The sequence below is a fragment of the Typopeltis vanoorti genome, chromosome 7 (assembly GCF_054136105.1).
Source record: "Typopeltis vanoorti isolate ZY-2024b chromosome 7, IOZ_Tvanoo_1.0, whole genome shotgun sequence".
Taxonomy (NCBI): Eukaryota; Metazoa; Arthropoda; class Arachnida; order Uropygi; family Thelyphonidae; genus Typopeltis; species Typopeltis vanoorti.
Window position 1 is genome coordinate 95,590,330 of NC_143555.1, and position 12,619 is coordinate 95,602,948.

The window sequence follows — 12,619 nt, forward strand, 5'->3', positions numbered from 1 at the left end:
TTGTACGATTAATAAACAACAGTGAGATTCTAATTCTAATTATGAAAAAGTCCTATATGATGATACCATCGCAGTGCTCTACACTGAAAAGCATGAACAATGGATCCATCTATTCATGTTCATTTGCGCTATCAGCAGAAACTATGCTACTTGTCTAGCCAGCACAATTTTTACGTAATCTTCTTATATCCAATTGGCGTGCTGCTCTGTATTGATATCGACAATGACTTTCAGTAACAAGTAGGAGTCTGCGTAACATGCTGCCATGTTGTAGCTCATGGAGGTAGCTCATGAGCTCATTTTAAAGGCCTATTCCGTATTGTTCATGGTTATAATTCGTTGAACGTTTTGAGGTGGTATGCGGAATCAAAAAACTCAAGTTATCCAAAGAAGAAAGTAAGCCTACCACCTCTGTATGCGACCAAATAAAAAGCCTTTTTATTTCAGATAAACGTTTCCTATACTAGAAACAAGGACAGAACTCTCATTTGAAGTTCTGTTCTAACCAATGGCACATGTCGTGTCACTTCCAACTGTGTCACGCAGAAACTGACGAGAGTTATTAGAATTCAATTTGCAAGCGTACACAAGTGGCAAAGTGAAAGCTCTTATCTGCTTAAACATGCTGCCTGATGGGAATGCGATGAGTGGTCAGTTTTGTAGCATAATGTTCTCGCTAATTCAATGATTATGATGATGAAAGGCATCTAACGCCTTTCATCATCATAATCAAATTCTTGATATGAATCCTCAGTGGGGGGGGTATACAGGATATTATGATAGAATTGCTGAAAAGTTTATATCATTACTAACTTCCTATCGATAATTTTATTCCAAATTAACCTGTCATCATTTAGGACTTCAATATTGTAAGATCTTATATTTCGGTCTACTACCTTCTTACTGTATCAATCCGCCTATATATTGGCCTTCCTCTGAGTCTTTTTTTCCTGCATGCTCACAGAGCAACACACTTGTTTTGTTAACCTTTTCTCTCCGATTTTGCTTTAAATATCCATATCATCTGAAGTTAGCTCTGCTTACGCATTTCTGAATATCAAATTCCTTCTTAGTATAGTTTTAAATATGATTCTGCCATTGATGCCATCTATTCACCACCTAATTTTTCTTAGGACTATTCTCACATCTATGGTCTTTAGTCTTTGATCACGTGTTTTATTTCTAACCTAGCTCTCAGATCCATAAGTTAAAAGTTAGTTTGAGCGCTGCCTTATATACAGCTAATTTAGTATTTTGACTAAATTTCTTTCTTATTCCAAATAATTCATTTTGATTTCAAATTGTTCAATTGATTTCCTATTCCTATCTTCCTTTCATATCACATTTATTATAGCTGTTATTCAATTTCGCTAGGGAATTCTACAGACGTGTACTGGATTCATTTGGAAAAAAATCATCTGCAGAAACCTGAGATTCTCATCTCCAATTTTGATATCAGCTTCAACACTATTTTCCTTCATAACATGATCCGTGTGGATGGTGAATAACAGTAGAGATAATGTATACTCTTGTCTAACATCTGATTTAGCATTAAAATATAGTATCTTTCTATAACTCCTTCATTTCGCCTTTTTATTTTCCGAGTGGAATAGGCGGAACTAATTTTTTCCGAAATTATTTATTTTATGATTGTCTTGGAGGCATCGGGTGAGAATTCACCTGGCACGTCACCATTACATGCTTCCTAAAACCCTAAACCATAGCACTCATATTGTTATCAGGAACCTTTTATTTATCTGAGATAAATTATCCTTTGATTTATCCGAGATGCGGGCGTGGTTAAAACTCGAGTTTGGGAGGGTGACAAAAAAACCTTAATTGAAACTCAGAAACAGACCTAAATACTTCCTCTCGGATATAACTAGAATAGAATCTTCAATATTAATGAATTTAGCAGTATGATAACAGAAGTGTTACCACAAGTATTCACTCATCTTTTGAAATTTGTTATTACATTAATGTTCTGATATCTTAAAACTTAGTAATCACATCAATATCGTAATATTTTAATAATCACATGTATAAGTATAAATATGTATAAGTATAAAATATATAAATTAGTCAAAAATAGCTATTCTAATCGTAAATCACCAATCGTAAATATGTTAGTTCCTAGGTTGTTCGAAATCTGTATTAATAGAAATTACTTAATCAAATTAATTTATTCATCGATTAGTTTCTGTTAATGTTATCTGTAAACTGTTTCAGATTATTTATTATAAAGTTCTTCATCTAAAATAACGTATATTTATTGTATGCTCACAGTTCATAGAACTGGGACTGGCAGATAGCCAAGAATAGTTATTTCATGCTGAAGGGGAGAAACAAATAAAGGATGTATGAATTGGTCGCCAACACGCGAAATCACGTGCTTTATACGTAAATTTTCCAACAAGAAAAATAGTTAATACTTTAAAAACTAGAATTTTCATAAAAGAAAAGCTAATTTTCCGACTTACAATAATAAACACTCATCTCACGAAACGCATTGCTTACCCTATTATCGGAATGGATTCTCCTTCTGACATGCGCAGAAGTGTAGAAGGGTCTCTCATCTGAGGGCATATAGTATCTAATAAATCACTCACCATGCAATTTATCAAATAAATTTGTAATATATAAATATAATAATAAATATAAATAATGATAAATGATACATCAGAAAATTTATTTATACTGTGATTCACCATAACATTTAATGCAAAACCTTTATTCTGGTTTTAACTATTATAAAGAGATGATGAAATAAATAAAATATAAAATATTCCATGCATCAGGAAATCACAGCAAATCACTATGCTGTAATTCACATAATATTTAATACGAAATCTTCCTTATCCTTATAAGGACTGGCTTAAAGGGGACTGTAGAGGACAGTGTAGAGATAAGGTGTTATTGAGCTATTAAAGCTCTGATCATGGCAGGAGGGCAGCAGCAATAGCCGAGCCTCAGTTAGAACTTCATTGGCTACAGCATTGCCATCCATTACCCTCCCAGGGTATCGGATTGAATGAATCCAATACGAAATCTTTATTCTGGTTTTTATTATTATAAAGGGATGATGAAATAAATAAAATGGTATATTAGTAATAAATGAAATTATTTAATTACATTTTAAAACTAATTTTAATTTTTTATAAAAATTAAGTTTATTTTGTATAATATATTATTTTATTATAAATATTAATCTTGAAACTAAATCTTTTAAATCATTACTGTCGCTAAATTATTTTATTAAGTAAGGATTACCTTTTTCTGTTTATATTTAATAGCTAACTTCAGCCTGCTTAGATGCATGCGATCGCCATGTTCAAAGGCAGGCCCCGTGGGATCATAGTTTAAAAGCACCTCCAATTCGTAGGAACTTCTAGTATGATCTAGAAGCGCTGTGGCGAAATTTTGGCACTGCCTTCGCAGTTCCTGCAATAAAACAGAATTTTTTTTTTGATATTTAATGCATCGTAATAATAATGGAAAGGGTGAAAATGGAACAACAACAAAATAAAAGAATAAATGCTAAGTTACTTTATCTAATTATTCGTTGTAGAAAGCCTACTCTTATCTTTTTTGTGTGATTGTAAATTAAACGGGATTAAGTTTTTTCTTTTCGTGTGTTTTGTAAATTCAGGAACGTAATCCTTTAGAGTTCGTTTTTGGAGCCTCGTCAACAGTGATTAATCCTCTGCTTATTTGCACAACACTAACAGAAATCGATCGAGCTTTATTCCTCCGTTTTATGATTTTGTTTAAAAGAAAGAACCTTATATTGGGCTATGGAATATGAAGCATTAATAAAATGATCGTTGAAGGGGGGGGGAAGCGGGTTTAAAATTTTAGTAGTTTATTTATTTTATTTTCGACATCTAAATATTTCGGCAATGTCCTTTATGAATAACATGGGAGGAGATGAATTGTGCTTGATTCGAATTCTCGAAATTTGAATGATGAAAATATCATCCGATAAATGAGATGACATAAATAATGATAGTAACAATGTGTTTTACATCTTTTTTCACATTCATATTTACAATGATACATTTTTTATTAAATTGTTTATAATATTTACTTGTTTGGATGGCTTCTTCCTCGAAGCTATGCAGAGCTTATTGGAATAATGTTATCAATAACTTCATTATTGTTACACACCTTACTGACTGTTTTGTTACGTAATCTGCAGTCTTTTATTATGAGGATTACGTGTAGATGAATGAGGCGAATTAATCCCACCTACTTCGAAGATTGGGGTTAGCTTTTATGAAGAGAGTGGGATTAGCCTTCATTATTTATGTTGTTGTTACCGTTTATGGATGGGATGTAGGCATGGATGCTGGTGATTTGTGATGTGTATATTAGTGTTAATGGTATATTAACTTTGTTGGTATATTTACCAGAGTTCGTGTTTTAATGTTCTGTAGTTATCTATGTGTTTTAAATTTCTTGGTAGGTTGTTGAGTAGCGTGGGTATCTGACGCGATCTCACAAAAGAACCGTATGAGTTGCTGAAGGGTGTAGGGATGTAGAGAGTTGTTGTTGTAGGTCGTGTTATACGATATGTGTCTCTGTTGTTTCGATAGGCGATGTTGAAGTAATTCCTTGTTAATGTTATGTAGTGTTTCAGATTTTGAATGCTCAGGATTCTGTGTATCGCCATATTCTGGTCGGATATTGGTTGTTGCATATAAAGTATCCAGTTCACTGTTGACACAATTTTCCTATGTAATATTTCTAATTTTGTTAGGTGGCTGTTTGATTTGGTTGCATAAACTGTTATAATAACATTATTAATTAATATTATTTTATAATTTTAATATTATAAAATTAACATTAATTAATAAATGTTATGATGCATTAATTAATTAATTAATAATAATAATAATCCTCCAAGGAACACGGCCTTGTCGTGGCGGTGGGGCTTGCGTGCTTCAGTGATGTTGAGAGCTATTCTGGCGGTAGCATAGCTACCAGCAGGGCACCCTTGTCAGACAGGTCTCAACTGAGAAGCCAGACTAACAGTGTTCCATCCCCCATCTTAATGGTGAAAAGCAAGAAGAGATCCATACCGGATTAGTCGACGTCCGGGTCATCAAGGACTGCGTCAGATGTTAGGGATGATCCTGGGCATCAGGCGACAAGTGGGCTACAGGACCCAGCTTTCCTTGCTGGCCAATCAGGGCAGGAAGCTGAAAAGCTACTAGAAGAAACCAAACGTAAAAAATGGAAAAAGAAAACAGAGAAGTTATGAAATGATTTTATGATTTTACAGATCAATACCAGAAAAACGGGATGTTAGAAAGCTTATTCATTTAATTTGGAAACAAAAATTCCCAGAGTCTGCACTAACAGAACAAAAACTTATGGACAAAAAAATTTCATTTTCCGTAACAAAATATTTACTGAACTTGAGTTGCATGAGTTACGTAATAAACGAACAGCTCCAGTAACAGCAAATCATCAGGAGGTAACTATATCAAACTTTGGAATTCAACTCAGTAAGCATCAAGTTGACGACATACCTCATAATGTTTTGACAGAAGTGCAGAGTAAAATGAAGTCAGGGATATTGAAACATATGAACTCCATAAATGACAGTATACGACTACCACAATTAAAAGCTTTACATAAATCTAAGCTAAAATAGCTCCTCTTAGAAGCAAATGCTGTGATTAAAACCATTACAACGAACAGTATAAAGGAAACAAATCAGCTCCTGTACAGCACAGCCTATATCATTACAGTGAAGCTTGGTTACAAACCCCAAGAGCAAAAGCCGAGGATGAAACAATCTGTACCATGGAAAATCCGGTTGGAAGGAAAAGTCAACAAACTTCGAGCTGATCTGAGCAACTTTAAGAGTTTTAAAGAAGGACGGCTGAAAAATAATAACATCAAAAACAAACTGATTAACACATATAATTTGGCCAACGAAACAATTGATGAAGTTACCGAAGAGCTAAAACAAAGAATTATAGCGACTGCACAGAAAATTAAAAGTTATGATTCAAGAATAAACCAATATGTACAAAATATGCAATTTCAACAAAACCAATTATTTCAGTCTCTCCAGAGAAATACAAATGCAAACAATGATTCACCAGAAAAAGGAGAAACTCAAATTTTGGAAGTCAATCTGGGATAATCCTATTGAACATAATAAAGATGCCTCATGGATTAAGGAAATAAAATCATAAATGAATCAAAAACAAATGCAAAATGTCATTATCACTAAAGAAATAAAATAAGATAAACTAAAGATAAGTTAGAAAATTAAAAAAAAAACTGGAGTGAACCTGGCGAATACGAACAACATGGATTTTGGTTAAAGTATCTAACCAGTCTGCATGATCGAATGGCAGAACAATTTAATTATTTATTGTAGTCAGGCTCAGTGGAAGACTGGATGATATCTGGGATGATATTCTCTTTATGAAAGATAAGGATAAGGGTGCAGACCCAAGTAACTATCGTCCAATAACATGCCTACCAACTATGCTTAAGCTGTTCACTACAATCATATCAAATTACCACTACTTATCAGATTTATCCAATTGAACATAAAGGCAATTTTCAAAAATCTAGAGGAACAGAAGACCAGATCCTTTTAATAAAATGATTCTAAGAAATTCAAAAAGACGAAACACTAACTTAAACATGGCATGGATAGATTATAAGAAAGCATTCGATTCTCTCCCATACTCCTGGATCCTAAAATCACTACAAATATTTTGAATTAGCAAAAACATATGTTTGTTTCTGGCTGCTGCTATGAAATCATGGAAAACAATTTTAATAGTCAATAATGAACATTTTGGAGAGATATTAGCATTAAACGTGGAATTTTCCAGGGTGATTCCTTGTCACCATTGCTCTTCAACATTTCTTTGATACCTTTTTTTATGATTTTGAAGAAAACAAAACTTGGATATGAAATTCCTAAATATACTATTAAAATTTCCCATCTGTTATATATGGATAAGTTGAAGTTATATAGAAAATCGGCCCAGAAAATAGACTCTTTACTGAAAATAGTTCGTATTTTCAGTCAGGACATCAAAATAAAATTTAGTTTAGATAAATGCGCATTTTTTTTCTATTAAACGAGGAAAAATTAATAGCACTAACTTTGCATTTTGATCAAGAGAAATATATAAAAGCAATTTCAGCTGACGAACACTAAAATACCTAGAAATATTAGAAGACAGTGATATTCTCCACTCGAAAGTTAAATAACAGGCAGCAGAAGAATACACCAAAAGAGTTATAAATATTCTGAAAACAAACGAAATAGATTAAACACAGTTATGGTAATGAATTCTTGGGTTATACTGATCCGATACACTGCTGGCATAATAGATTGGACAAAAGAAGGCCTGGACAAATTGGACTGCATAAACTAGAAAATTAATGACTATGCATCATGCATTACATCTCTTTCTCTGCTGCAAGTGAGACAGACTGTGGAAGAAGAAATTAGTTTAAGAAGTTACATCGCAATAGCTCTGAGCCAATGCTTCAAGCAATTGCATAAGAGGGCCTTATGAAAACAAAGGAAACAAATCCGATTGCAAAAAAGGAACAGCAAAATAACCGACATGTGCACTGGAAAAATAAATCCTTGCATGGCCAATTTCTTCGAGATACTGAGAAAAAATTAACGTGAACAAGACGTAGCAATGGCTACAATATGGATATATTAAAAAAAAGAAACAGAAGGATTTATTCTAGCAGTTCACGAACAGACATTACAAACTAATGCAATGGAAGTAAAAATTTTGAACATCAATAATAACAGCAAATGCAGATTATGCGATCAGAAAGATGAGACTGTAGAACATCTAATCAGTGCCTGCAGCAAAATAGCTCAAACTGACTATAAATACCGCCACGATCAAGTGGCCAAAATAATTCATTGCCATGTATGCAGAAACTATTGCTTTCCTATTTCCGATAACTGGTGACAGCATAGAATAGAGACTGTGTTGGAAAACGAAACAGCAAACATGCTCTGGGACTTTCGAATACAAACTGATCGGCATTTGTGACACAATAGACCTAACATCACAATTATCGAACATCGACAAGTTTAGATTATCGATATCGCAGTACCCAGTGATAACAACATTAACAACAAAGAACTCGAAAAAATTACTAAATATCGAGATCTGGAAATCGAAGTTGGCCGACTGTGGCTAAATCACACCAAACTCATCCCAATAGTTATCGGTGCATTTGGTGCAATTTCAAAGAAGCTATCCAACTATTTACAGCAATTAAACATCAATGAAGTGATCTACATGATCTACAGAAAACAGCATTACTTGGAACAGTCCATGTTTTAACGGGAATATTACAAACTATATATATATATATTTTTTTCTTTTTGTAAAAAAGATAATCAACAAAAATTACGAAAGAATAAAAAGTATAAACATTAAAGAGTTAGTGTATTAACATTTGAAGGCTGTTCTTTGAATCTCCTCATTGTTGGGCGTGCGCATGCGTTCAACATGTCGTGAACGCCAAAATTGGATGACAGCACAATGTCAGTCTGAGAGAATTTATAATTGAGATTGTTAAGATGTATTTGATTGAGGACGATTTCTTTGGATTCCACAATTCTTCTTTCTAGTTCATCTAATAGCAGCGCAAGATATTTTCAGATTTGTCCCATAAGACGGGATGAATAAGGTTTTTCCTCATTAGTGTCAACAGAATTCAGGACATGGTTCAACAGAGCACTAGCTCTTGTTCGGCCGTATGCGATGTCTCTTTTATGCTGCTCAAGTACGAAAAAACTGAAGCTCTTGGTTAATAACTTCCTCTTCACACAAGGATTGAGCGAGCACGTTTGCCTAGCGTAGAGATAATATCAAAATTTTGAGGTTAATAGTGATGGGACTGTGCATAGATATATTTGTTGATATGAGTTGGTTTTCTGTAAATTGAGATTTTTAATTTTTTAGAAATGCGAGTGAGTCTAACATCCAGGAATTGGAGAGAGCCATCAACCTATAATTCTGTAGTAAATTTGATATTTCGGTGTTGACTGTTGAGGTGGTCAAGGAAGTTCTTTAGAGATTCAGGACCGTGACTACAGATTAAAAAGATGTCATCGATATATCTTTTCCACGATTTTGCTTTCAAAGGAAAGGAGGAGATAGCTTTTTTTATGTTTCGAATGGTTATTCTAAACAAACAATTAATTAGTCACTTTTCAATCCACCTCCTCGCCATACTGAAGATAGAAATAGTGGAAAAAAGGCCACATATCAGCTCCGTTTCGCCAAAACTGGTCAACGTTCTCAAGAAATGCAACATCCGGACTTCTTTCACTCCTCTTCTGAAACTCCGTTTCCTTGCTAAGTACGCCAGACGTAGATCTCCATCGAATTACGTCGTGAGGAACCTAGAATACCGCAGAACAAGAGCTAGTGCACTGTCGAATCATGTCCTGAATTCTGCTGACACTAATGAGGAAAACCTCGTTCATCCAGTCTTATAGGAGAAATCTGAAAAATTTTCGCTGCTATGATGAACTAGAAAGAATTGTGGAATCCAAAGAAATCGTCCTCAATCAAACACTTCCTTATAACAACCTCCTCTATAATAATCTCTCAGACCAGAACATATTGCATGTACCATGAAATCATTTAGTCCTTATAAGGAGTGGCTTAAAGGGGCGAAGAAAGAATGCTTTTCATCTTCCCCGTTATCTGTAGAGGACAGTGTAGGGATAAAGTGTTATTGAGCTATTAAAGCTCTGATCATGGCAGGAGGATAACAGCAATAGCCGAACCTCAGTTAAACTTCATTGGCTGCAGCATTGCCATATGTTAAGGTAAAGCCGTCTCTAAAAATTCGGACGATCCCTAGGCCACTCAATCGTGGGCGAAAGACCGTCCATCTCAGCATTGATTCCACTCAGTGATGGCCTTCCACCCACACCGCTCATATTCTATTCCGAAGAAAAGCATTCACCAACAAAGCCCCTCAGCGGGCCGTGCCGGAGAACACTTTCCCCGGAGACTCAAATTGCTCCCTTAAGGCAAAAACCTTAAGACAGCAAACTCAAACTCTCGAATCTCTGCGCCCCATGGGGTAACAGCAATAGCCGAGCCTCAGTTAAACTTCATTGATACAACATTGCCATCCGTTACCCTCCAAGGATATTAATCACCGCACCCCATGATCCCATGAAATCACTTGGTTGCAAAACAGTTATTAAATATTTACTAAGCAAATTTAAAAAAGATGTGTTATTACTATACATAATACTATTATTATTGTTTAAAATTTAATAATTTATTTTCCTTATAGCATATGTATAATTAGAAGTCAAAATTATAATTAATAATAATTAAATAATATAAATAATAATTAATTATCGTATATCATAATTAAGCATCATATATAATCATTAATTAACTGTAAATGCGCAAAGAAAACACTGTAAATTTTAGATAAACAGAAATCATCATAAATTTTAAATAAACAAAGAGAATACTGGCATATTTTATTTGAAGTTGAATGAACAGTAGAAATGCATACATCTTTCTTTATTTGTTATTCTTAAAATCTATATATGGTTTCGTTAATTCTACTCTTAAAAATAAGCTTCACGTGTTTCTTTCCGAGAAAATGAGCTGCGAGGTTATTCGTTAGCTACCTTTCTGGTATAGTTTTTTCGATAGTTGACTATTTGTGTTCTATAATATAGCAAACAATATAGCATGCGGGAAATTGGCTAATGTGATGAGAGAGAGAGAGAGAGAAAGAGATGGAGAGATTGAATATTAGTATACTAGGAATAAGTGAAACTTTTTGGAAAGGATCATCAGATTTTGAGTCGAAACTTCCAAATGGCAAGATATATAAAATATATACGTCAGGTGGTGAAATATCAAGAAGAGGTGTAGCGTTTATTGTAGAGAAGACAACTAATAAAAACATTATTCATATAATAAAAAAATCTGATAGAGTAATGGCAATTATAGTGAAATCTAAACCTAGAGATATGCTGATCCTCCAAATATATGCTCCAACAGAACAGAATGAGGAAGCAGAAATAGATATCATGCATGATGAAATAGAATGGTGTATAAAGGAAGTCAGAGGCAAGAAAGATCGAGTTATTTGTGCTATGGGTGACTGGAACGCAAAAGTTGGATCAGAGAGAACATCTACACACGTGGGTCCATTTGGACTAGGAATTCGGAATGAGAGTGCAAAGATTGATTTCTGTAACAAGCACGATCTCATCGTAACTAACACTTATTTTGAGCAAAACCCAACAGTAAGATACACATGGGAAAGTCCGGATGGAAGATACAAAAATTAATTAGACTATATCGTGGTCAGTAAACGTTACTTCAATGGAATATGGAATGAAAGGTGATGCCAAGTGCTGACTGTGGATCTGATCATAGACTGGTCTTAATTAAGATGAATATTCGCCTGAAAACAATAGAGTTTTCAGGCGAAAACAATAGAAAACAAATGGTACAAAATCCGATTATAAAATCAAAATTTAATGAAAATATTTCAGAACTGCTGTCTGCACAGTTGCAAAACGAAAATGAATCCTCTCAGTGGAATAGACTGCGAGCAGCTATCATAACATCTACTAAAAACCACATCAATAAACAAGAAGAAAGAAAGAAAAAACCATGGGTAACTCAAGAGGTAATCAACCTTATTGATGAAAGAAGAACATGGAAAAGAGGAGCAAATGAAGAAGAAAGGTTAAGATATAAAACTTTGGATAAAAGAATCAAACAGTTATGTAAAAGATTGAAAGAAAAATGGATAAATAAGTAGTGCACTGAGATAGAAGAATTACAAAATAGGAACAAAACCAGAGAAGCATTCCTGAAAGCGAAAGAACTTAAAGGAAACACAAAGCGCACACAGTCTACTAACATCAAGGACAAAGATGGAAACATACTCATTGATAAGGAAACGATAAATAGAAGATGGGTGGAGTACTTATCAGATCTATGTGATGATGATAATGGTAACATGTTAGATGATTCACGACACCTTAAGTTAAACGTAACAACAGATACCACTCTACCCACAAGAAAGGAGGTAGAACACGTAATTGGGAATCTTCCTAATAATAAATCCCCTGGGTGTGATAATATTCCGGCTGAGCTGCTGAAAGCTTTGACTGGCAATAATAACAACTATTTAGTGGAATCCATTCAGGACATCTGTAAAACAATAGAATTACCTGAAGTTTTTACAACATCTATCTGCATACCAATTCCAAAGAAACATAACGCACAAAATTGTGAGGATTACAGAACTGTGAGCCTAATATCCCATGCATCTAAAATTATTTTAACCTTCGTTAACAAACAAATTGAAAGAGCCATAAGCGGTGAATTGAGTGAACAACAGAAAGGCTTCAGAAGAGGAATGGGAACCATTAATGCTATCCTGGAACTAAAATACTAATAGAAAGATCACTTGAAAGAAATAGGAACATTTACATATGCTTCATAGACTTTCAGAAGGCTTTTGACCGGGTAAAACATAATAAAATATTCAATATATTAGATAAGTTAGACATAGAAGATCATGTACTTAAGATTATAAA

At 34.0% G+C, this 12,619-nt stretch overlaps 1 protein-coding gene across 1 annotated transcript in view; it reads right to left on the reverse strand.

The window, feature by feature from the left end:
- The window catches only part of LOC150104881 (transient receptor potential-gamma protein-like), a 350,865-nt gene that overhangs the window by 73,611 nt on the left and 264,635 nt on the right, over positions 1 to 12,619 (reverse strand). The window contains exon 5 of the mRNA XM_090396037.1: positions 3,271 to 3,441. Within this exon, the coding sequence (XP_090252163.1) occupies positions 3,271 to 3,441 (171 nt within the window). The remainder of the gene's footprint in view (positions 1 to 3,270; positions 3,442 to 12,619) is intronic.